Genomic DNA, 27,369 nt, shown 5'->3' on the forward strand with positions numbered 1-27,369 from the left:
CTTGGACATTTAGAAACTGGAACTGATACATCTTTGTATTCATTTACATTTACATTCTACAAGGAAAATAAGTGTTATGAAACACCTAATTTGGGGAACTATACTGAATCAATGCTCATCTCATAAAGACTGTTTAGCATCCCATTATTCATAGATGATGGTTACAAAGATAGGCGAAACCCCATCAGCTTTACTTTAAAATCAAAATCTAGTTTTCTCCAAGCATGAACCCTATGGGAACTTCACCGTTCCTTGGACCTTAAGCCTGTTACATATCCTGTACAAACCCCACAGACTACCACCAGTAGTCAATATTTGGTAGTGTATGCCTCCAGATCCTTGAATTTATTCCCAGAACTGAATTTATTCCCAGAAGATTTGTCTTGGATGAAAAAGTAAAAATGACACAGAGAATGCTTTCCCTAAACCAGTACAACACATCCTTGCAAAAACAGGCTGCACAATATGTTGCTGCAGAAGCAAAGATTTAACAAGTTACGGGTGTTACAGTTCTTGTAAATCATCATTCTCTGTTACCAATAAGCCTAAAAATTTATGAGAGGATAAACATAATACTATGATGAGAATGGATTTCTTTCTTTTAGCTCTGCAAGTGCACCTTGCATAGGGAACAAATACATCTGCTACATATACCAAACAAATAATAATGGACATTATTGTTTTGAACAATGAAGTAAATGTATACTTCATGAATGGGCTTCTTAAAGTTTCATCAAATGTTATTAGCAGCCAGATGTGTTAGAATGTGCTCTGAAAACAGAGGGAAGAGAAAAGCAGTTTGAAATTCTGCACAATGTTTCAAGCGAACACTGGCTTTTAAAGGAAATCCTGAGAAATTAGTCACCTGCTTTCCATAGTCAGTGGGACATTTATGCTCATTTTCCCCTGGAAATCCTGTACTTACACATGCTACCTATAATTTCAGGAAACCAGGGCTTCACTTTCTCAGCCCCTTTGATACCAGGCTAAGTAGACACTTTATCTTGCAGTATGGGTCACCAATGAAGCTCATAGTGCTGATCAAGTTTTTGAAAACTGCCTATAGGGGTTCAAAAAAAAAAAAAGGAACAAAAAATGAGATACAAACCCAAAAGGTCAGGATTTCTGACGCACACGCATGAAACAATAGCTAAAATATTTGTTCAGTGACTGGCTCATAAGTATTTGTCCCTCGGTGCTTACGAATGTGTATTATGTATTAGCCCATGTTTTAACAACGAAAAGAATTAGGCACTGTATTATACAGGGAGACTGTTTTGGTATATTTTCAATTTTCAATGCAGTAAAGAGTGATGACTTGTGACAATAATGCATGTGCATGCAACAGATTCTGCCCTACAGGTTATTTTGTATTATACAGGATTAGCAGCAACATGCACCTGACAGCTGATTTGCCTTGTAGTAAAAAAACAAAACTCATGTGGGCAAATCTCACAGGAAGATGTGAGCTCACAGCTGGGCTCACACTGACACCATTCTTGGCATAAGGTGATTATGGCTTCTCTAAACTCCTCATGTCTGAACAAGGAGAAACTGAACCATTTTTTTTGTGCTTTTGCCTGAAGTGGGAATTACAAGAGCCAACACTCTCTCTCCAAATGAAACACATCCAGAAGTTTGAGATCCTGACTAGAATAGCGACTACAGAAATTGTGACCCTTTTTTACATGCGTGCATTAGATCATCCTAGACAAAGTGTGTAATTTCTAAAGAGTAAAACTTTGTTTTGTATTTTTGTTTGTTTTAATTAAAAAGATTACAGTCCCACAGCTTCCAGTAACTCTGAAAGAGTGTAAACTTCAAAGGACAAAGGTGAAATTGTTAGTGACGTGTTCATTACTGCATATCTTTGTCACAGTTTAAGGCAAACATTTTATATTTAAGATTGTACTAGTAACTGATATGACTACATAAATATATACATAATGAAACTCACGTGTATGTGCAGACATAGATATCTGTGGATATATAAAAATATTTATTTTCTTAGCAAAGTTAAAGTCTGTGTAAAAACATTAAGAATAGTGAAAAAGGTAGGAGCTCTAATTCCTCCTTTGGAGAAAAGTAGTAAGTCCCCTAGATATCGTATATAAAAACACTCTCTGCAAGAGTACATCTCATTTTGAATTCTCACTTATTTAATTGCGGACTAATATATTTGTTGAAGATTTCATAAATAACTAGATAATATTCAACAATTATGTTGTGAGGTTTGATTGCTATAGCATAACTATAGGCTGCTGTTGTACAGAAAATAACATTTACTCACACAGTGTATGTCCTGCTCTAACAGACTGCATAGCTGCTACAAGTAGAACTATTTCAGAATACAGTTTTTGTTTCAATGTTTTCACATATGAAACCTCATCTGGGGACACCTTCTCTGAAAATTCTTCCGCCAAAAGAACAGCTAAATGTAGATACATTTTCCCTGGTCCCTCTAAATATTCATTACAATTTCAAAATAAATCTATAGCAATTACCACTCCAAAAGAACTGACATCCTATTAAAAAAAAACCAAAACTATTCTGACAAAACACAGGAAATGCAACAATACATCACCCCCCCGAACTGGACTTCAACTTATACCACAGACATTTCCAGTTAAACATAACAATACTGCCTCATCCTCGCCTTCTGCAGATTGGCTAGTATAGCACTATAATACAAGAATATACACAACTCTGGAAAACTCTGAAATGCAGAGACTCAATAATGTAAAACATCGACTAGACAGAGTCTGAAATTCAGTCTAACCATGGATGAAGATCTTACATTTCTTCTCCTTCATTAAAATGGCAACTGAACAAGGGGCAAAACTTCACCTCATATACCATATAGCTACTCTTTCCAAAGGAGTATGACAAAGGACACCTTAAGACATGATTAAGTTTACCGATTACAAGCACATGCTCCTAGCAATAGTCTGCCTGTAGCCATTAAACACAGTTCTACAATTGTCCACCTTTAAACCTCACCTACATCATATACTTGTAACAGTAACATCACCATTCTGAAAAATTATGATAGTGATGGGAAAAAAGGGATTATCAGTGCAAAGGGCCCTGTATGAAGTGCATGCTCATTATCAAGCCTAGTTTATCTAGGCTTTTATTCCTTCTGCAAGAAGACATTCTGTACAGTGTACAAGTGAAGTCATTCTCTCTGAACAAGATATCTGTATTCCAACTGCTGGCTATACCTATCGTGTGGCTGAACAAGACCCATCAAATGAACTGGATTCCAGTGTAAAATTCCCAAGGAAGATTCCTGTTCTAGTAGCGTAAGGCTGGAGTGCACAGATTCCAGAAATACTTTTTAGAAGTTGGTTGTTTATTTTTCACTGCCAATAGAGAATATTTAGGGTATTTCTTTCTTTATCCTGAGTAAAGGGTTTTTCTATTTATCAAAGCCCTAGGCACACACTGCTATAGTGCAGTTAGATTTTTTGTCATATAGTCCCAGCATCCTTAAGGTCATTACTGGAATTTTCTGGAGCAGTTCTCCTCATTCTTCTCCAACAGGTGGTGGTGGCTGGCATAGCTTGTATAATCTGACAATGACAAAAAACAAAGCAATTGTTATTCTGAGAACTTGGTCATTATTAAAATGGGTAAATTTAAGGAACACAAACTAAACCTAAGTCTTCCTGCACTGCAGAACAAGAGACTGAATTCAGTTTAATAACACTGATATAACGCCAGTAAATTTTTATTAATGAGCATGAATGTTCACAATGAAAGTGGTATCATTAAAGCACACATCTATAAGCAATCTTATAAATAAAGACATTCCAGTTTAGTCAAGTTTTCATATTTCTGCACTGACGACCCCGTTCTGGAAAAATCAAAGTCTCCACTAATCCAATTATCAGTCGTTGCTCTGAATGTCTAAATCTGAAAAGCTGCTTGGTGAACACAACTGCTTCCAACTTTGGTTTGGTTTGACACAGTCAGACCTCACTCTAAAACAGCTCCCTATAAAACTGATGTTGTCTGAAGGACCTGAGACAGATGTCAGATACCTGACAGGCCAGCACTAAGATTTTAAACTTCCCCCCTCAACCCGTTTCTACATGTATGAAGGCAAGAGCAGTAAGATTTGGTTCATATTAATATCTCAGTACAGATTGGAATAGCCACCCCTTCATTTATAATGGGTTTTGAACTTCTAGTAAGCCCTTCAGCATGGACTTGGTCATTAGCAAGTGTTTGAAACTTTACCCTAATGTTAGGAATATGGCAACCATTCTGACCTCAGGCTCTCTGCCCTGTAAGTATGTCCAGCATACAGTATCTCTGCTGCAAGCACAGCAATTAGAAGCAGTAATAGACATGATCTCATTTGGAGATTACATATTTTCCTCAGGGAAAGTGTCTCATTGAAGCAACAGCAAAGAGAAGAGACCAAGGATAGCATGGGAAGGATTAAAAAGCATCAGAAGAAGTGAAAAGACAATGACACAGCATGTGCATTAATGATGAAGAATCTCAGATATTGAAATACCAAAACAATAGAAATAGCAGGTTTGGTAGATCTGGCTACAGGCAGGGTTGCAAATTGTCCAGTGGCTTGAAGGCTAGCGATATTTAAGATCACAGAATCATAGAACAGTTTGGGTTGGAAGGGACCTCAAATATCAACTGGTCCAATGCCCCTGCAATAAGCAGGGTCATCTTCAACTAGATCAGGTTGCTCAGAACCACATCTAGCCTGGCCTTGAATGCATCCAGGAATGGTGCATCCACCACCTCTCTGGGCAACCTGTGCCAGGATTTTCACACCCTCATTGTAAAGAATTTTTTCCTCACGTCCAGCCTGAATCTCCCCTATTTTAAAACCATCACCCTCATCCTGTCACAATAGGCCCTGATGAAAAGTCTCTCCCCAGGATGCTCAGGATATCCGAGTTTTCCACATATATTTTGAAAATCTGCCTGCTAAACATCACATTATGTGACTCCATTTTAACTCATCATAAGTTTCAAAATCATACTACAAATCAACACAGAAAACAAAAGTCCATACATGTGGCTGGGCTCCACAAACAATTCAAGATTAATGGGCTGCTGCCTTATTAGCAGCTACTGAAATTACGTGAGGCACAATATGTGTGGCTGCCTCTGTGAGTATGAAAATGCTCTTCAACTTCTAGTCATATCCTGTCAGAAAAAGCATCCTGTGGCTATGCAAGAGCAGGGCAGGATAGCTGCTGTTCTCTGATTTCAGTTCCCCTAGGAGTTAACCTAGGATACTGACAACGAACAATGGCCGTGTGCTCAATAACTGTTCTCTGAATCTCACTGGAAGTGATTGTCAAGCACAGATGGTAAGAATGGGGAGCATCAGTTCTGTCAGTCACACAGCAACTGCAAACCTGCTCTCAAACCTCCACTATGATGTGTTCTTAAGATCACTGGGCTCTTCCACATTGTCACCTGGCAGACTCAGAAACATGATCATTTAAGGTCACGTTGTGCAGGCACCAATGTGTTTGTTTGGAGCCACAGATAAGGCAGTATACATGTATTTCCCATTTATATACCAATGAGAGAATAAGATGGCCTGATTTTATACACACAAGTATGCCCAGTAAAATAAACACAGCTTGAGTTATTTGATTCTGCTAGTGTGATAAAGCAATAATATTTAAAGCTGGCAAAAGATAGATAAAATTACTGTCAGAATCTTCTCAAAGTAATTGCAGCAAGGTTAGTTCTTTTTGATGTTTTTTCTTTGTGATGTTTTAGCAAAACCTAATTTCTCTGGAACCACATGCAGAAAAGCTGAGCCCCAAGTTCTGTGTATTCTTCGGATTGAGATGGTAATCATTAAGATTACTTGTCTTCAGAATAAGTGATATAGGGGAATTACGAAGCAAAAAAAACAATAAAATCCCTAAGGAGGTATAGTTGATGAGGAATGACAGAGTAGAAACAGCCTGTTCTGGGTCAATATGTATGGAACAACTATCTGAGATAGTACAAACAGATCAGCTGAGAAAAGACAGAAAGCAGTGGTAACTGCAGAGAACTGAAAACGCTGTCAAGTGATGCTAACTGGAACCATATGTAATGGTAAAATTCTTTTCAAGGTAAAGAACTGAGAACCCACAGTATCATCAAAATTACACCCCTGCTGGCTATTCCGACTTATGTGACATGTCACTAATGGTACACCAAATGCCCCAAACACTGAGATCAATGAGATATTCCTGTGATATTGTTGTTGCTGCTGACTGGCAAGCATGCTGGATGCATCTGTCTATGTTCTAGGAGCTCTCATACTTTTTCTTCAGCTTTTCATTGCTATGTTGTGGGAGTGTTAGCTGGAAAGAGGTGATCTTTTCTCAACTGATGCAAAGCAAAAGATGTCTCATAGCTTAGTTTTTCTTTGTAAGAACTTAGATTTTTCCTTTATCACAAAAGCTGAATCTAGATATATGCTCTGTCATTTAGAGGTGGGAGAAGTCTGGTTTGCAAAAATTACTTGGCTGTTTTCAGGATTATGTCATAAAGAAGGAGTCCATTTAAGTTCAAAACCATACCATCCAAAAGACAAAAAAGCTTCTCACAGCTTTTACTGTAGTAAAATAGTTTTTTACTGCCTTAGAGTCTCACAATGCAAGACAATTGGTCAGGCAGTTTTGGTCCTGGATTGCCTCTAAGCTAATCATTACAGTGAGAAGGGATGCCCTCATCTGCTGGTGAAGGCAATGGCTCTGTTGCTGATAGATTTACTCTAGAATCAGTACTTCTGTTGGATCTTACCTAATGTCTTTTATGGGGCATGCAAGATGTGTACATGCTCCAACAAATGTTGCCACTCATTAACACAACAGCCTCATTAACACGGTCAGCCTCACCTCCATCCCTGGGAAAGTGATGGAACACCTTATCCTTGGTGCCATCTTAAGGCATATCAAGGATAAGAGGGTTATGAGGGGCAGTCAACATGGCTTCACCAGGGGGAAATCATGTTTGACCAATCTCTTAGCCTTTTATGAGGAAATAACACGGTGGATGGATGATGGCAGAGCGGTGGATGTGGTCTACCTTGACTTCAGCAAAGCATTTGACACAGTCTCCCACAGCATCCTCACGGCTAAATTGAGGAAGTGTGGTCTGGATGATCAGGTAGTGAGGTGGACTGCGAACTGGCTGAAGGAGAGAAGCCAGAGAGTTGTAGTCTATGGGGCTGAGTCTAGTTGGAGGCCTGTAACTAGTGGAGTGCCTCAGGGGTCAGTACTGGGACCGGTATTATTTAATATATTCATCAACGATTTAGATGAGGGAATTGAGTGTACTATCAGCAAGTTTGCTGATGACACTAAGCTGGGAGGAGTGGCTGACACGCCAGAAGGCTGTGCTGCCATCCAGCAAGACCTGGACAGGCTGGAGAGTTGGGCAGGGAGTAACTTGATGAAATATAACAAGGGAAAGTGTAGAGTCCTGCATCTGGGCAGGAACAACCCCAGGTTCCAGTATAGGTTGGGGAACGACCTGTTAGAGAGCAGTGTAGGGGAGAGGGAACTGGGGGTCCTAGTGGACGACAGGATGACCATGAGCCAACACTGTGCCCTTGTGGCTAAGAAGGCCAATGGCATCCTGGGGTGTATTAGAAGGGGGGTGGTTAGTAGGTTGAGAGAGGTCCTCCTTCCCCTCTACTCTGCCCTGGTGAGACCCCATCTGGAATATTGTGTCCAGTTCTGGGCCCCTCAGTTCAAGAAGGACAGGGAGCTGCTGGAGAGAGTCCAGCGCAGGGCAACAAAGATGATTAAGGGAGTGGAGCATCTCCCTTATGAGGAAAGACTGAGGGAGCTGGGTCTCTATAGTTTGGAGAAGAGGAGACTGAGGGGTGACCTTATAAGTGTCTATAAATATATAAAGGGGGAGTGTCACGAGGACGGAGCCAGGCTCTACTCAGTGGCAAACAATGATAGGACAAGGGGTAATGGGTACAAACTGGAACACAAGAGGTTCCACTTAAACTTGAGAAGAAACTTCTTCTCAGTGAGGGTGACGGAACACTGGAACAGGCTGCCCAGGGAGGTTGTGGAGTCTCCTTCCCTGGAGACATTCAAAACTCGCCTGGACACATTCCTGTGTAACATTATCTAGGTGTTCCTGCTCCGGCAGGGGGATTGGACTAGATGATCTTTCGAGGTCCCTTCCAATCTCTAGCATACTGTGATACTGTGAGTAGCTGCTACTCAGATTTACTCATTCCCTGGACACTTAAGGTACACATCTTTTCTAGAGTCAGATCAAGCAGAGGCGTGGAACCACGTGCAGTGATTAGGTACAAGCGAATTATGAGCAGTATCCTGATTCACTACTGGGAGAAGCTGGGACATCAAAGAAAAGGAGAGCAAATTGTGTAAGAAAAAGCTCCTGAGTATTAGTGGTCAGAATCCAGAAAACAGTCTTTCCACGAGTCTATGGACAGCACTGTTAGTTAACAAAAACCATTGTGTTTTAAACTGGTAAAATAAAAAGTCTGAATTAGAGTTGGATTAATAAATCCATATATTAAGATAAAATTAAGAACACTGTTGTTTGGTTATTTTCATTTATAAGTGTGCTTATTAAGAAACATTTCAGGTACCTGCAATCCATCACAGCATTAAAAAAGATGGATAAATACAGAGCAGTCGCATTTTTCTTTCTAATGGATGTTTCAGAAAGAGACAAAGAAAGACTACGTCATCTCTAAAAGCAACTAGGACATGATTTTGCCAAGATAATGCAGTACAGTATTTCATTAAAATGGGGTTATGGATTTAGTTATGAATATTTCCCTCAAACCACTAAACATCACAAGTGATGAAAGACTTACTCCAGTGTTTTCATAATTAACATGAACTAGGCTTCAGTTTTCAAAAATGGCTGTGTTTTGTAGTGCTACATAGCATGAACTTCTGCAACTAATTACTTTACGTAAAACTGTGTGGCTAAGAATGTAACTGATTTTATGTACATTAAAACCAAATCTTACCAGTTAGTGCACAATGCAGTCAATATTTACTGTTAGAGGTTTTTAGCAGCTAGAACAGAATTTGGCACAAACTAGACAAAATCATGGTCTAGGACACAAATAGTCAGTTACCTTGGCACAGACTGTGGTGTTCGATCCCTCACTCCTAAATTCTTGGCTGTGTTTTGTACTCTTGCACCCTGTGAAAGAAAAACAACTCTGCTTCATTTATTCCAAAACAAGTTAGAAAGTTTTCTGAACTTTCTACATGAATGTAACTACTGACTATAATTAATACACATGCTCCGTGTCCTGAAACAACTCTCCTCTTCTAAGGTGGGGAACAAGTTAAAGCAGTACTTTAATTCTCAACTTAGAGAAATACATAGAAAAAAGGCAAAATCTTTCCTCTTGTCATTAAATAAATATCAACATGGAAGACTTCATAAAAAACTAACATTCAAGGCTTAAAACAAACACATCTTGTTTGATTTTTGTCACCATTATTTGTAGAAGGCATGAATAACAAAGTTTTTTTCTGAAATGTCACTTATTTCCTATGAACAAACAAATATACCTTATTTCTTATAAATAACTTTCTAGTTAGAACTAGGAAAATGGCCTAAGTTAAGGCACTAAATTTAGCTTAGAAAAAAGCAGGCCCTGCTCTTCCTTTATAATCACAGAATCACAAAAAAAAAAAAAAAAAAAAATGTTGGAAGGCACCTCCCAGGATTGTTCAGCCCAAATACCCATGCTTAAGCAGGGTCAGCTAGAAAAGCTGGTCTCTCTGTACCACAGCTGATCTTTTGAAAAACAATAATGGAAGTATTCTCGTCTTACTGACTCATCTAGGAAGGAGGAAGTTGAAACATGAAGAATATTCCTATACCACGATAGTTAAAAAAGCACTCTTCTGCAAACAAATTTAGATTTATGAAAGAACTTAGTAAAAAATTGATTTTAAATTACGAGGTCTAGCTTTTAAAGTGCAGTTTTATTAATGTAGTCATCATAAAGAAACATCTGTTAGATTTACAGTCTTTTTCTGTTTTCCAACATTTTAAAGAGGATGGCAATTACTTCTGTCTGTAATACATACGTTGACTCTCCCTTTATTTCACCTTTTGTACTACCTAAATTCAGGACAAAATAACAGGGAACATAAATACATAACCTCAGAATTCTTCCAGTGAGATCTTGGATCGGTGTGAAACATCAAAGATAATTTACCTTCCAGAGCTGCAATGGTGGCTGCACATGGTGTAATAATTAGGTAGAATCATTGATACACTATGTAGAGTAAGACTAGACATTGAATTTGACTGAAATGTGGTACCCAGGTAATTCAAAAGGTATTATTTCAGCATTATTTCAGAGCAGCCAACATGGCTTTACCAAGGGGAAGTCATGTTTGACCAACCTCATAGCCTTCTATGAGCAAGTAACTAGGTGGATGGATGATGGTAGAGCGGTAGATGTGGTTTTTCTTGATTTCAGTAAGGCATTTGATACTGTCTCCCACAGTAGATCCTCATAGATAAGCTAAGGAAGTGTGGACTAGATGATCAGATAGTGAGGTGGATCAAGAACTGGTTGGAAGGAAGAAGGCAGAGAGTTGTGGTCAATGGAGCAGAATCTAGCTGGAGGTCTGTGACTAGTGGAGTCCCTCAGGGGTCGGTGCTGGGACCAGTGCTGTTTAATATTTTTATCAACGACCTGGATGAGGGAACTGAATGTACCCTCAGCAAGTTTGCTGATGATACTAAACTGGGAGGAGTGGCTGACACACCAGAGGGCTGTGCTGCCATTCAGCGAGACCTGGACAGGCTGGAGAGTTGGGCGGAGAGGAACTTGATGAAATTCAACAAGGGCAAGTGTTGAGTCTTGCATCTGGGGAAGAACAACCCCATGCACCAGTACAGGTTGGGGGCTGACCTGCTGGACAGTAGTTAAGGGGAAAGGGACCTGGGGGTCCTGGTGGACAGGAGGATGACCATGACCCAACAATGTGCCCTTGTGGCCAAGAAAGCCAATGGCATCCTAGGGTGCATTAGAAAGGGTGTGGGTAGTAGGTCGAGAGAGGTTCTCCTCCCCCTCTACTCTGCCTTGGTGAGGCTGCATCTGGAATATTGTGTCCAGTTCTGGGCCCCTCAGTTCAAGAAGGACAGGGAATTGCTTGAAAGAGTCCAGCGCAGAGCCACAAAGATGATTAAGGGAATGGAACATCTCTCTTATGAGGAGAGGCTGAGGGAGCTGGGACTCTTTAGCTTGGAGAAGAGGAGACTGAGGGGTGACCTCATCAATGTTTACAAATATGTAAAGGGTGAGTGTCAGGATGATGGAGCTAGGTTTTTTTCAGTGATGTCCAGTGATAGGACAAGGGGCAATGGGTGTAAACTGGAGCATAGGAGGTTCCATGTGAACATCAGGAAAAATTTCTTTACTGTGAGAGTCACAGATCACTGGAACAGGTTGCCCAGGGGGGTTGTGGAGTCTCCTACGTTGGAGATATTCAAGGCCCGCCTGGACAAGTTCCTGTGTGATGTACTCTAGGTTACCCTGCTCTTGCAGGAGGGTTGGACTAGACGAACTTTTGAGGTCCCTTCCAACCCTTAGGATTCTGTGATTCTGTGATTCTGTTATGGGCTCAAATGAAAGATAAAAAAGGCTGGCTGGTTACACACAGGCAGATTCTCATCGTTTATGTAAATCAACATGTGACAAAAAATACTGTGTCCTTACTTGTTTTTTTTTTGGTGGGGGGGAAGGGATGAAGGAGGAAGTGGTGAACAGAGGAAATAACGAGAGTACCTACAGAACTAAAGGCAGAATATAAGTGATTTTACTAGCTTTACATCTAGTTCAGTAAACTTACCTCCACCAGTTGCAAAAGACACGTGACTACAAACAAAAAACATACATCTTTCCCCAGGAATCACTCCAGAATTCAGTCATTAGTCCCTCAATACTTCCTCTGTTCAGCAGTGAGTATTTAATTGATTTCAGTGGTTCTCTTCTTTCCCATCTCATCTTGAACCCACACATAACTTCACATCACTAACCTCCTTCTGGGAGATTTATATCTTGGGTACAATCTTATCTTGTTTTGTCAAGAACCACTATTTTCACTTAGTTTGAGTCTGCCAGATGCCTTTAGTTTTGCCCCGATAAGTACTATGGTCAGTTCCTATCCATGCTACATGTTCTTTAGACATCTATCATATTCTCATTCACTCATGAAGCTGAACAATCCTGGATTATTTTGCTGGTTTGTCCTATCCTGTCTATAAACCATACCCAACTCTTGATATTTTTTTTTTTTAACCTTCTCTGAACTTTTTCCATTAAGCTATATCCTGATGGAAAGGATCAGAACATCAGTTCAAAATGAAGGGTCATGACAGCATGATTTCTATTTTGTCATCTGTCCTTAACTAAACCATCATAAATTCTTATTTGCTTTCTTGATAGCTACTGAGAATTGAGCTGATGTCTTCTATCATATCTCTGAGGTCTTGAACATGAGATGTAATGGAAAGCTCACAGTCAATTATTTTGAATGTGAACTTACAGGTTTGTTTTCCCTTGTTTTAAGTGTGCATCACTTAACAGTTATCTACACTGATTTTCATCTGCCATTTTAGTCATGAAATGTCTAAAAAGACCCTTTTGTATTTCTTCACAGTTACTTCTCATTTTTAATAAAAACTTGAAAAGAGTTCAGATAAGAACAGGTAGGATGATTAGGTAAGAAATCACAACTGAAAAAAAGAAAGATCACATTAACTGATGTTCTTCTGTCTACACAAGTGGTGGTTTATCAGGGAAATGATCATCAAATTTAGGACAGACAGGCTCCTCTTAAGGGGCTGTAGCAATAGGAGAAGAGGTAATGGTTTTGAACTAAAAGAAAGTAGATTCAGACTGGATATAAGGAAGAAATTTTTTACAATGAGGATGGTGAAGCACTGGAACAGGTTGCCCAAAGACATGACTGAAGTCCTGCGTCTGGAAACATCCAAAATACTACAAGTCTACTGCAAAAAAAAAGGGAGTAAAATCTGGTCTCTCAGACTACAGTATGCTGGATGGAAAACAGGACACTTGAATTGAAGGGGGGAAAAAAAAATAAGGAAAGAAACCCCAACATGACCGACTGCTGAGACTAGCATATGATTAACATAACTGTGAGCCAGAATATACATATACATGGGAAACCTATCTAACTTAATCACACGTAGATCCTAAACATCAGTGCTGTGACTACCTCTGAAACAAAATCACCCTATTTTCACTTGCTTCATTCACTAGACATATTAATTTGAGTATCCTGCTCATGTAATAAATCAAATGCATTGATTTAAAAAGGAGTCTAGCTTTATATAGCCATGTAATTTATTGTTTAGCAGGGTAACAAATTAGACCTTACTAACAACCACCAGATTCTTACTTCTTTTGAGGAAAAGCCCGCAAAAATTACTAGCAACTTGCTACATGACATCTTTGGCTCCACTGAGCACCATTATACTATTTATATTCCAATACACTGTTAATTTATGCTTCTCCAATATCATTCTTAAAGCTATAGCAATGTAAATATTGACACTGTCTCACATAGGTGTAAGGGACAGTCATGCTATGCAGCTCCAGAATGCTTACCTCTGCATACCAGTTTAGCCAGAGCACTGGCGAATGGTGCTGGCAGCACTGAGGAGACACCACCATCAATCTAGAGTCTTACATAAGAGCTAGTATTTACACTGCCATGAGAAAAAATGATAGGTTTATTTTCAAGCTACACACTAATTTAAAGTTAGCAAGAAAGTCACATAAAGAAAACAGATTTTCTTTATGCCATGTGCAGAGAGATCTAAATCAGTAGAATTCCCATGAGAATTATTTAAAATGTAGTGCTGTTATCATACTCATGAAAAAGCATGGAAAAATTATTACTTACTTAAAAGACAAGTCAAATTCTCTCCTAGTCTTTTCTGTGTATCAGGTTTTTAGTTACCTTTCATCCTCAGAGCCCTGTACCCTCCTGCAGCTCCTTTCCTAGCTAGGTCTCTGTCTTTTCCATGCTTTGCTGCATCCTGAAGACACATCCTGTCATGATGCTTTACATAGTATTTTGTGGGTACAGATGTTTACACGAATAAACATACATGAGTAAATAAAATTACTAGAAGATAGCTGGGGCTTTGTCTCAAAAAAATTATTTTATAAATCCAGCCAGACTAGATAAGCAGGTAAAAAGCAGAAATCAGTTAACAAAAACCATGCCACATACCCAAGTTCATACCAATCCTCACAAGTTGGTCTCTTTTCTGTAGTTCTCATAGAGCAGGTGCTTGTAAATACCTCATTAAAACTCATAGGGCAATTACTTTGAAAATCTATGCAAGGCTATCACGGAGGCTATTATGAGTCGTCATAAACATGATCACAGCTTCATTCAATTTACAAGGAAAAAAAAAAACAAAACAGTTTCTGAGGTCATCCATTCAATCAGGTGTCTTAAGTTATTTGGTACTGGTACCCCAAGCTGGAAGAGGTACCTGCTCTGAGCAGAGATAATTTCTCCTTCTGGAAAGCTGATGCTACTAGGAGGCAATGTTGCAGCCTTCTTCAGAATAACAGACGGAATAGAAGTTCTTTCATTTGCACTTGCCTATACCACAAAAGATTCAGGGCAAAAATAGGCTAACAAAGTTTTTTGCTTGGTTGTTTTTCTTTTTTATATTAAGCCAGGAAAAAAGCCTTTTGCCCTTAACTTAGGTTCTGCAACAAACCCCAAGACACTTCCTCTGTGCCCCCTGCAAGTTTTATGGCCTGCATTATGCTCCTGACAGTTAAACCCTACAGATAATGTCAACATTAAATCTGGAACTGTTTTCTAAAAAATACCATAGTGTGTTGTTGAAATTACTCAAAAACATTTAGAATTTAATGGAGGGTTACAGTTCTACTCCAGAACTCCAAGACTGATTTAAAATTACAACAAAAGATTATTACTCTATTAATTGCAGCAGTGATTTCCTGCAAGAGGAAGAATGTGTGAAAAGTCTGGCTTGATATACTAGCAGACTTTCTTGCAGTGTCTGTGGGTGGTATTGAGATATTGGTATCTTTAACAGCTATTGATCACCTGCTGTTTTACTTCAAAGAATGTAGACTCACTGGCGGCTTCTTTCTATATCTCTATTTGAGCAAGTGCAGCCACTCAAAACCATGCAAGTTACTTTTATTTTGTCTTTCATTTTCATTTAATAAACTGCAGAACCACAAATGAATCAGCATTTTTTTAACTGTGTATTGAAAATGTACCCCTTGACAGAATACATCCTGCAGGCAGACATATGTAAAACTGTATGTCCACAGCTTTTTATTGCAAAATACCCAGATCTGACTTTTGTCTAGAACTTCAGGAGCAGACGTATCAACCTATACATGCAAGTTTATCCTTATACAGCAGTAGCTTTCAAGTCAAGTTAAAGCACTAATTCCTGAGCAGACCTACACATTCTGAATCAAGAACCATGAGGGTATTTATTAACCACAGAAACTTATTTTATGCACCAAATAAAGTGGAAGTTCAATATGGAAAGGAATGTGCATAATCACTTTGATGTACCCATGTTAGGCAGCAGCACTTACATAGAATCTATAGCTTGAGGGTACCTACACAATTGCTTTAACAGACTAAGAGTTTGATCTAGTACACGTGTATTTTTGTTTACAACAGTTTAGAATTAAAGTACAGCCGGTTAATCATTTTCATAACTCAACTGTGACTGCTGCACAGAATATGGAGCAAAATTTATGAAAATAATAAAATTAGATTCAAACTAAACACCAGAATTTATAAATCTTGCCTTATCTGTGATTAATTTTTCTGATATTTAATTACCTTTTTTTCCACTTCAAAACCGAGTGCATCCTGTATCTTGTTTATGCTTTTGTCATAAGGTTGAAAGCTACCACAGGCTGAGATATATGTTCCATATTCACACAAGAGTGATTAAATCCCCACTCAACTGCTCTTTGATCAACTGCATAGGTTGAGCTCTTTAATCTTCACTTCATAAGCCTTGTCTAACCACCTCTGGATCATTCATACTCCTTCTCTGAACTCCTTCCAAGATTCCAAACATCCTTTTGAAAGTACTTATCTGATAACAAAATATTCTAGGAAACTTGGTGCAGATACAGTAGAGTGTATCCCCTGCCTTCAGTTGATATTGCCTTTTAATCCAGCATTTTTTGTTATACCTTAGCACTAAGAGTTCATATTGAGGTGGTTATCTATCCACAACAGCCTCTAAATCCTAATACTTTATTATGACCAAAGAGTGAAAAAGCACTATTTTGAAATAAGCACATTGTTCTCAGAATCTTGCCTGGAAAGTTGAGAACCACAGTATGTATTTCTCTCCTTCCCTCCTACACTTCCCCTTCATTCAGTACATGAGTCATTTTTTATTAACAATAGTCAATAATCTTAAATTACTTTTATGTATCTGTATTAAAATTAAGACTGTCTTACTCAACTGACTATTCTCATGTAAGGTGATGCCACAGCAGTTCCTGTACAAATATCATTAAATAAAATCATAACCCTGTGAAAATTATGATCCATTTACACATATGGAGAAAGCAAGTTGGTTAAAAACAGCGTATTCCATTATTTAAAAACACACCTTTCAGTCAACAACAAATAAAGAGAATAAATCCAACAAAATACCCAAATTATGAAAACTCACAACACTAAGATGGAGGTTAAAAAATTCTTGTCATTCAATTCAAGCCATTTTTGTTTGATGATAACATATCTTGTTTGGAAACATCAGTTCTTACCCACAGTAAGCACTTTACCTGTTTGCGCATGACATCTGTAGCTTGCATGATATAGCGAGGAGGTAGCCCATGGCTCCGAGCCAAAATGATTGCCTGTTCCAAGGTAACACTCAGAGTGCAGCTACAATGAAAGACAGAAGTCAGCTATCTGCTAGCAGTGATCTCCTTAAAATAATTGCTTTTAGATCAATTAGCTTTTTATAAAAGGTTTTCAATAAAACGATTACATAGTAGACCTAATCCTTAACCCCTCCCACCCATGCAGGCATTAGCTTGAATGCTAAAATGTGTTGTAAGTAAGAGAGTGTAGCAAGTGTTCCAGCTGACTTACAACCAAAGGCATTTGCCTTGTAAAAGACAACTGTGGCTTGGCAAAAGCACCAGAGTGACAACCCAAGGATAATTTTTTGTAACTGTATAAATCCTTTTCCAGGTGGTTTCTGCCCATGTTCTCTCTCACCCTCCACTGTTAATGCAGACCCTAGCCTTGCTACCAGGATCCTGACATCTTGCCATTGATTTAGCCTGGTTATTCTCATGGCACATTAGTGCAGTTCAGTCCAAAATTAAGAGACATTTACCCCTTTCAAAAAAGTAAATAACTAGGGCATTCCTTCAAACGAACCATCTTCTGCTACTTTGCCGATATTCTTCAAGTAAACACTTAAGGACAAAAACTCATCATGGTACCACATCCTAATGAAAAGGTTGTAATTGCTTTGTCACAGCAGCCGGGAAAGTTTCAGAGCTAAAGATCTTGCTGTAGGACAACCTGTCATGACACTAGACAAGCAGCAGTAGGAAAAGTCATTTTGGACATGCCATCTGATTTCAGTTGTCATGGCGAGGACAAGGGCAGATAGCTGGTTTCTCATGCAATCAAGACCAAAGCCGTACAAGACTCACACGTAAAGACAACAAAACTGAGTTGAAACTGGGTTTTTTTTTTAAAGCGCAACATGTTTGAGGGCTGCTATCATTCAAAAGGTGACAGCGGCTCCATTCTGCACCAGTAAACTGTTTGGTGATTTTTCTGTTCACAGCCAAAGTACCACAATAATCAAATACCTTCAATCAGAAAGATGAGTTTTAGAGCAAACAACACTACCTCAGCAGACCCTGAAAAAAGCTGCAGATTTCAAGTTCAAATAATAAAACTGAGACACATGGTTAAAACATACTTTTGAGTAGCCTTTTGGCAAAATCCTGACCAAAAGATTTTGCACAGTTTATATTATGCACACAGAACAGACAGCATGTTTCAATCAAACACTCATCTTGCTGAGCAGAAGATCTGTAGGAGGAAAAAATGTGTCTGCACTTATTTTCTTACTGAAAAAAATCACCACCCTAACTTGTCTTAAATACCACTTAAGTAAATTTATGGACTGTAAAAAGTTTCACAGTAGTGAGTGTAGAAGATACTAAATTTGATCTGTAGCTTTATTAATGGTCTTTCATTAAAAATTCATAAGCTCAGTCATTTTCCTTGGTAATGAAATAATTTTTATTCCACAGTTTCTTGTGTACACTGACCTCAGAGTTACCTTGAAGCAAAAATCTATTGATCTTTTGTGTTATATTTAAGCTTTAAGGTTTTATAGGATTTTAAGGATTAAGGTGCATAATAGTTAAATATTAGGCTAGAAATTCTAAACACTTGTGTTTTCATCTTTGAAAGGTGAAATATTGCACTAATAAAGTACATGCTCATCGTATTTGCCAGCACCGAAATCTAAACATCTAACCATCAGGACCAGACTGTAAAGGAAACTTTGTCCCATTGACAATGAGAAAAAGCAAAAGTATATGAAATTTAATTTGACAGGTGTAATCTAAGCCAGAGAAAAAGGGGGAAAATGTCTCCCTGTGGGTATAATAGAGGCTAATGGGCTCAAAGTACAGCTTTCAAACCAACCAGTTAGTAATCCAACTTTCCCATAAATCCCATCCTCCTGGAACCCAGAAAGAACAGAAAAAATCATATTCTGCCTGTGATAATCAAGACTAACAAAAGAACTTCCTAAATAAAGGTCAGCTTGAAGAATTAGGTGCAAACACTAATCTTGAATTAGAAATGACTGCCAAACTGTTCCCCATCCAAAACCTGATGAAATGGCTGTTGATCATGGTACAAACCATCTACATTTTGACAATGCCAACCACAATTCAGAAATAAGGTTGCCAAGTTTGTAGATGAAGACAGAACCAGAGTGAGAAAAGCAGAGACAAAGAGTAAAAAGCATAATTAAGATTTCTTTAATGGGCTACTGGAGAGGTAGGCAAAAACTACAGTACAACCCCAAAACATTGAAAATTGAAAATCTCACCTTAAGGCAAAAAAAGAATAGGGATTCTAAGGTGATTCTAAATATTTTTTACACTTATGATGACAGCACTGATGATATTAAGTATTATCACACCTCTTTAATGGAACCTTTTATATTAGAAGTGATGCTGGTTAGATACATCCACTGTTTCTTTTCAAAACATGGTTACTTGTTAGCATATATTAAAAGAAGTTAAAATAGCATCAGTGACTTGATCGCATTTCAGTATCCTATTTTATTAGAGATGCAGTTTAATATCACTAGATTTTGTGTTTCTTTTAAGGCACGTAAAGGTCTGATGAATGTCAGAATTAAATGTAAATTACTGGTTATGGCTTTTGTCATGTGACTATGAAATAAAGTTACTACCTTCTAAATACTGAAACCAACACCACTCAAATAGCTTCATTTTTGTTGAATACTGAGTCAGTGAAATAAAACTGATTATAGAAACCTTTCATGGAGCTATGCTGAACTGACTCACTAATAAACATGCATTTACATGCGGGTGCTTTCTCCTAGTTCTTCAAATATGGTTTTGAATCTGAATATACATATCTGTTACCACAAATCAAGCTACCCTGCAAAACAGCTGTGAAAGAAACAAAGGCACACATAAAACATCAGATGGCAACAATATCATAACTGGAAGTACCTCAGCAATAGGGCTGCCAAGCATAGGGAGATCAAGCAAATGCAGGTTTAAACCAACACAACCTCTACAATTTTATGAAACAATATGAAGGCTGGAAATTCCTCATATAATAAGACTGTTCTGGTGGTTTGAGCAAGGTTCAATATAAAAGACTGTCAGCAAATATGCACAATATGTAATAATCCTGCATTTTGAGAGCTGATAAGCAGGTGGTATTAACGTTCGCAAAGCAATTTGGAAGCAGTTCCGACCACTGAAAGCTTCTGGTCACTTGGATGCAATCAGCCTAGACAACCAAACATGGAACATATTAGGAAAAAAACCTCCTTTAATGTTCTTAACATTCTGTTACAGGAAGCATAAATCCCAAATCTGTGTATTTTACAGTGCAAACAAACCAAGATCAATTTTCATTCCCTCTCTTTTCCTCTCATCCCTTCTTCTATGCCAGAAAAACAAAAGATCCAAATTCATAATCTCAGAATTTATGCCAGTTATAATCACAAATTGCCTGCCTTGACAGATTACAGCAGCAAGGCAGCACAGACGTTTGGCTTTCCCAGCACAACTGGGCTGAGAATTCTTCATTTCACCCATTTGGTTTCCAAGAAACAGAAGGGGCTACAGCTGCTCCTAGCTCTTGCCTGCTATTCCCAGTCTCCCATCAATCATGACAGTATTGATGTGAAGACTAAATACAAACTTTCAAACATCTTCTGGATCAGACCATCCTGAACAAAAGAAGTTAAACCATCTTCTGTCACCAACAGCCCATTTGTTTCTGATTTAGTGTGATTTTTACTAAAGGGCTGCAAATCGACTGGATAGACACACATGTACAATGAAAAATGGAGCTGTAAAAGGGAAAAACAGATTGAAATTTTCTAAGAAACAAATTATTTCATGACAGCTTGTTTGATGCCACCTGAAAAGAAAAATAATATGAGTTCATGTACTCTACCTACAGAGCTGCCATTTGGCAAACTGTCTATCTGTGTTACCAGAGTAAAATGAATCTAAATCATTCAATTCATTTTCAGGTTTCACTTAGGATTCCAGCCATCCTACATCCAAAGATGCATCAAAACATCCTGTGGAAAAATGCCCTGAATAGAAATTATGAGTTGAAACAAACTGGCTTACTAGTTACCACCATCAGAGATGCCAAAATGAATTATGTTCTAACTATGTAAAAGGGAAGAAAAAAAAAAACACATAAAAAGGATGCATCTATGCTTAATCTAATGAAAATTTAAAGCTTCTAATCAACATGTAATTTAATGCCATTGTTACTAATTACTTTTCTTTCCATACATCATAAGCTAACCATACCTACATTTAACCACCTTTTTAACCAATTATACTATTAAGTATTCATATCTGCTGTCATTTAAATTAATGCTTATACAGCAGCTGCTATTTACACCAGTGTATGCAACAATTAAAAACTTCAGTTTTAAAGTAAATCACTTTGGGGTAAACATTTTTAGGGGGTATTTCTCCATAATTACCAGTGATGGCTGGGTAATATGCACCAATTCGGAACAGTAACCCCAAAAAAGAAAATAAGCCATGATAAATCTAAAAATGAGGGGAAATGTTTTTCAGGACTATAAAAAAAAACCAGCATAATAAGTACAGGTAGGCCTAACTCAAGACGCTCCCACTATTTCTAAGCTGTTCTTATTGTGGGAATATGTCTCCATGCAAGTAAAGTTCAAGCTTGCATTCTCTGTACCTGTATACTGAAACTGCTAAATAGAATTTCATCTCACAGGGAGAGATGGGCCTTAGACCGAGTCACTTTGTGAAGCTGAGATGCTCCCAGTGTGGCAAGACCGCTGCTTTAAATCAGCCTTGGACTGAACCCATCCACTGAAGGTTAATCCAAAACCTTTGTTATTTTTGCCAACATACAGAAAGCCATTGCTTTACACATGAACTGTATTTATTCCATTATGATGGTTCAGTAATCATAAACCATGCTTCAAAAAGTAATTACTGTACCACACAGAAATGGATCCAAAAGATTCAAAGTATCCCATGCCTTTTGTTTGCACATTTCAGTCATACTTGCAAAAACAAACAAAAAAAAAAATCTAAAGTCAACTGAAAGCCCATCTTTGGCCATTATTTCTTCCAATGCGTGGAAAGTCTTTCACATTAAAGGCTTCTTTCCACATAAGCAAGCAGGTAAATCTGATGGAAAATTGCGGTTTACTTCCTGTCCTGTAATAGTTCAGGTTATTCACACTTTACACCTCAAAAATTAAAGAAAATCTGGACAAGTTTTTACTTTTGTATACTTCAAGAGGATCTATTAATTTTTTGTTGTAATGTAGCAGTTTTTGTAAGGAAAAATTGGATTCTCCAAAGTCCTGGACTGCAGATATGGCAATACTGTACGAACTGAAGCATGACAGAATGATTCTACAGAAGACAGTGATCAAGTTGTGTGTCAACCCTGCTACTAAATGTCCATAACGTTAAAAGGAGTTCAAATTGGAAAAAAAAAGAACACCTTGAAATCCATATTAGTAGCAACTTAGATCCATCTTACCTGTTTCAGTGCATTTTATGCACTTCCCTCCATTTTCAGATTGCATTTCACATGAAAGTGACTCAGAAATTGAAACATGCAGAAGAACTTTAAGACTATAGTCCTTCACATGCAGAGATAACAAAGCAAAAATGTACCAGATTAACTATGAAAGGCAAGTACAGATCAAAATTATCATCACTGTAGAAACAGTCTATTAGTGCGAAATGTCTTGTTTGTCTTAAGACAAATTCTCATACATTTGACAGTGACATAACCATTTCCAAATCGTAACCAGCACAGAACAAAATACTCTACTATCCTAAATTATTTTACAAAAAGGAAAGTTTGTGTCTTAGTAGGCAAAGTATCAGAAAAATACACCAATTATAGACAGACATAAAACTGCCATTTAAAAAACCAGGAAGGAATCTTGATTAAATGGGAAGGTAGGAGTAAAAGCACAGTTTAGAGCAGATGGCTGGAAAGGAGCAAGGACTAGTCTTTCATCCTGTGCTGACCTGTCTCCTGAAAGTAGTGCCATCGATCCCAGGAAGCCTTCTTACTGTGGAGCTAATATGCCAGCGTAAATGTAGCTCCAAAACTTCAAGGATACTTTTGGTTTGTAACATAGAGTCATTGAGTTCAGGACAAAATTCCTGATGGAAAATTTTCTAAAATAATCTAAAAGGAAGAATTCCTATGATAGAATATCTAAAATGTAAATTCAGAGTACCTATTCTTCACCTTGTTTAATTTGATTCACAGAAAGGCAACTGGCCATGACAGACAGCTTATGGAATCACTCTGCTTTGCTATGCGGAAGATGGAGCAGGTTTAGCTGGATTGCAGGAGGTGTGCCAGCTACAGGAGACAGCATAATCAACCCTTGGCAAAACCTGCCTCATCATTCAGCTGAGTGTCTGCCAGCCAGAACCCCGCTGCTTGAAGGATGGTAACACTAAGGAGAGACTTTCTAGAGGGGAAATTAAAATTCAGAAAAGAAAATAAGACAGTGAGTTTTGGTTTTTTTTTATTCACAGAATACTTCTCTTCTCTTGATCCTCCAGGAAATGCAAAATTTTAAATAAACTTGGGATTTGTTTCATTTGGATGCTCTAAATGATTCCTTTGAGCCTGAAAAGCCTATGGTCCCTGAATAGACTTCTGCAGCTGCTGCACCTAATTTCATTTTGGCATGGAAAGAGACTAGGACATGTCTGTGCAGTACAGTCTCCCTCAAGCAGAAGCTAACATCATGATTCAATAAAATTCAGAAGTGCCTTTCATCACCTACATCTGTACAAAGTGACTGCAACTTCTAACAGAACAAATACAAGTAAAAAAAGCAGAGCATTGTTTACAGGGTGACAGCTGACTGGCAGGCAGAAATATAATTATGGATGATAAAAAAGGAAAACAGAAATGCAAACTATTGATTTCTTGGACTGATTTAGTACTCTCTTCCTGATGTTGATCGACAAGTCATATTCATTTATGATAATCCAAGGGGAGTTTGTAGTATTTGCACATCACTTAGGACAGTGAAGGTTAAACGGACTTAATGTTAAAGGGACTTTTCCCCCAACCTTGTTTTTCTAGTGATTGAAATACATTTGAAAAGAACTGCTGTCTGAAATAGATACAGGGTTTCAGGCTCTAATGTAAATTGGTAAACATATTGTCATAATAAAAATCAAAGCAAAGCAATCACCACCAATTCAAAATCCCCAGCATTATCTTGGATACTGGGATGGAAATATGAACTCTGTCAAGCTGTTTTAACCTAGTGAAGTGTAAAAAGCAATTTAATATGTATCACAGTGAAGTCAGAAACCAAGACACTGCTGATACAGAGATCAGCAATCACTGTCAATGCAGACAAAGCTGCTGTTTCATCGGTCTTGGCCCCTTCCCCACTGGACTGCCACGCAGCACCTCCCTCCCAGGCAATCTGGGATTTAGTTCTGGTTAGAAGGAGGGGTGGCAGACCAGCCCTAGTAAATCCATTATAAATATTATATATATATATTATATATATATATATATTCTATTTTATATAAGTAAATAAATATATAAAATACCTAAGTTGAGAAAACATAAAAAGGGCTCTGCAGTCAGTTCTCTTAAGAGACAGATAAATTGAGTGAGGGAAGGTTCATATGTATATTTTTGGTTAAAGTCTATTAAATATATCTAAATTCTGACAGATTATACGGTTTGCTCAGTTCCCATTTCCCAGGAACAAAAGAAAGATGCTGACCAGCAGAGCACTCTGTACTCTTCCCCATTACAGACCAATCACAGAAATTAGGGTAAAATGAGGGCTTTTTTTAAAGGAAGCATACAGAAACCTTGCCCTGAGTTGGTTATTCTTCATTTTCAAGCTGGCAAGGGTGATAAGTGAAGAATATATACTTCAAAGATTAACCTGCAAGGACAATTTACATCTTTCCCCCATCAGCTTCCCTAGTAGCATCTGTAGATACTAGTTTTCAACTCATTTAATATCCGCAGCATAGTGTTAAAAAACAGTCATGAGTAATTGGTCTAGGCCTCCAAAATGTGGATTTCTGCAGCTGATCAAAATCAAGCACTTCACAGCAGTTAGTCCCTAAAAACACAGGAGGACAAATAAACTGCTGAATACAGCCAGAGATAAATACCCTCTTTTACTGAAAATCAGTAGCTTGAACTCTAAGGAACTAACTTACAACTTAAAGAGCATTATTTCACAAGATCTTCTGCCCTGATTAAATAGTATTTAAAAAAACAGAAGAAAGAAGCCTTCAAGATTGCAGGCAACAAGCAAAATAATGTATGTCTATGGGACTCGATCACATCCAGCATCTTACTCGTCCTTCTTCTGTCCTCATCCCAGGATTTCATGGTGCTGCAAGACAGTTTCAGTCTCCAAAGGATCAAGGGGTGTAGGTTCACAAAAGCACATCAGAATTTAGCAGTAGAAATGTTGGGAACAAAATTCACCCAGCAAGCCTATTGGCTGGAGTCAGAACAACCTTTCTTAGCTAGGCAAAAGCAAATTCAGAATGCCAGAAAGTGGAACCTACTCAGTGCTGGGACTGTAGAGGTGTGCCACTGGGAGGCCAGCAAGAAAAAAAAACAGCATGCAAAGTCATTTTGTATGACTTCAAATTCCAAGGAAAGAAACTTCTTCATCCAGTTGTATGCACAACAGTAACTTCAGGAAACTGTTAAAAAAATTTCCTCAACTTTTACCACTCAAAAAATAATAGCCCTGCCTAAAAAAAATAGACCCTTTCAAAAAAATTGACCCTTCCTAGTCTTTAAATACATGACTTTTCTTCTGAACTTTTAGAAATTCTGGGCAAAACCTCTTTGAGTACCTATAAAATCTCAAGTAATGCATTCCTTTCTCCTGAAGGGCCTATCTTAAAATTTCTCTGATAATGCCAAGAGGTGATGTTTCTCTCTCTGAAGCGATGGTAGCCACAAAGGCAGATTAATGTACAAGTGAATTAACAGTATCTTGCACAAAACCTCAAATGGACTCACTTTAAAGCAAAACTAGTCATGCTTTGGAGAAAAGGGGTTTGTACCTTTGCTTTATATAAACAGGTGATCTTGAATCCTTTACCATGCAGAGGGAATCCCACACATAACGTTTAAATACCATTCCCACTGGTCATAATGAAATGTCTTGAAATCCAATATGCTGGTTTTCTAGTATTTTGTGTTTTTTAAATACACTTAAAGAGACATTTAATAGTTTATACCTTTGAATTAGCCCTAGTTTTGAGCAGAAATTTGATGAACAATTTATTCTCAGGTAAGATCAGCTCACATTCAGAATCGAGCACACCACCATTTATTCAGTCACCAAATTATTCTGAATAATTTGTGACCCACACACTGTGGGTGGTAGTTTACTGGGGCTGTTAAAATTGCTCTGACTTTATTCCTAAACTGTAAGAATGTTTGGCACAAATTCACCGGCCAATTCAGAACTTAATCCATAAAATCATGATGAAACCCAGAGGTAAACTTTTTCAGTTTTACAAAACAGAAAAAAAAAAGGCAGAATTAAGCCCAAAGTCTTTTCTGAACACATAAGACATGCTACTGAAACCCAAATAAAGAGCTGCATAGTTTCGTGGTCTTCTGAAATGACAACTTCATGACAGTCCATGCTACACAGTATTCCCGTCTTCATCTTATATAGTGACTAGTGTTAAATAATACAGCCTTTTTCTGGTACTGCCTAAAATGAAGTACAGTATACAGCATATTATATACAGTGATATCACTGATGAGGAGTAATACAAATAGTCTGTTTCAAACTCTGTTAAAAGAAACGGCAAGCAGTGCTTTTACACACCTTAATTGTGTTGGCTATATCTGGAGTTCCCTGCTTTTCATGCCTGATAATCTGCATTGCAGCTATGTTGCTTGCCTTTTTTTTTGTTTTTCCTTTTTTATATTTCAGAAAGGACATTACTTAAAATGAGATGAAAGCAATGATTGGTCTAACACAATGTACTGGTAACCAACCGGCTAAAATAAGGATTTGCATAAATCAGGAACTACAGAGCCCATTTTTAAGATAATGCTACCTATAATCTACAGTTTGGAATTGTTATAAAAAGATCAGATATTTAGCATCAGTTTCCTGGTTATGTTCGGGTATTTGTTGGCATGTTTTCCCCCTAATTGTAATCTTTACAATTTTTTGGTATAATGCGCCAAAAAGAACTGTTATCTTCCCAGCTGGAACATAAACATATGGCTGCATTTGATGGATAACATTAAGTACTAGAGAGCTCTATGACGCTATGGTCTATCTCTATTTGTCTATTAAAATCTCTTATCATTGATGACAAAGATCAGTTGATTACAGCTCAGTTCAGTTTCTGATAATTTGATAATTCAGCCTATAGAACCAGTTTTTCAATCTATAGACTGAACTTCTAGCTACCATGAGGTACAACTGCAAAAATGCATCTCT

General features: G+C 37.9%; 1 protein-coding gene across 1 annotated transcript in view; it reads right to left on the reverse strand.

Annotated features, from left to right (window-relative positions):
- Nucleotides 1-1,978: 1,978 nt before the first annotated feature.
- PREX2 (phosphatidylinositol-3,4,5-trisphosphate dependent Rac exchange factor 2) overlaps nucleotides 1,979-27,369 on the reverse strand; it is a 173,101-nt gene continuing 147,710 nt past the window's right edge. The window contains exons 39-41 of the mRNA XM_061448322.1: nucleotides 16,877-16,979; nucleotides 9,131-9,198; nucleotides 1,979-3,575 (exon numbers count right to left, since the gene is read on the reverse strand). Of these exons, the coding sequence (XP_061304306.1) occupies nucleotides 3,530-3,575; nucleotides 9,131-9,198; nucleotides 16,877-16,979 (217 nt within the window). The 3' untranslated portion in view covers nucleotides 1,979-3,529. The remainder of the gene's footprint in view (nucleotides 3,576-9,130; nucleotides 9,199-16,876; nucleotides 16,980-27,369) is intronic.

This window comes from Pezoporus flaviventris, unplaced genomic scaffold (assembly GCF_033815535.1).
Source record: "Pezoporus flaviventris isolate CSIRO_AGI_PZ_B2104156 unplaced genomic scaffold, CSIRO_AGI_Pfla_v1 ptg000007l, whole genome shotgun sequence".
NCBI classification, from domain to species: Eukaryota; Metazoa; Chordata; class Aves; order Psittaciformes; family Psittacidae; genus Pezoporus; species Pezoporus flaviventris.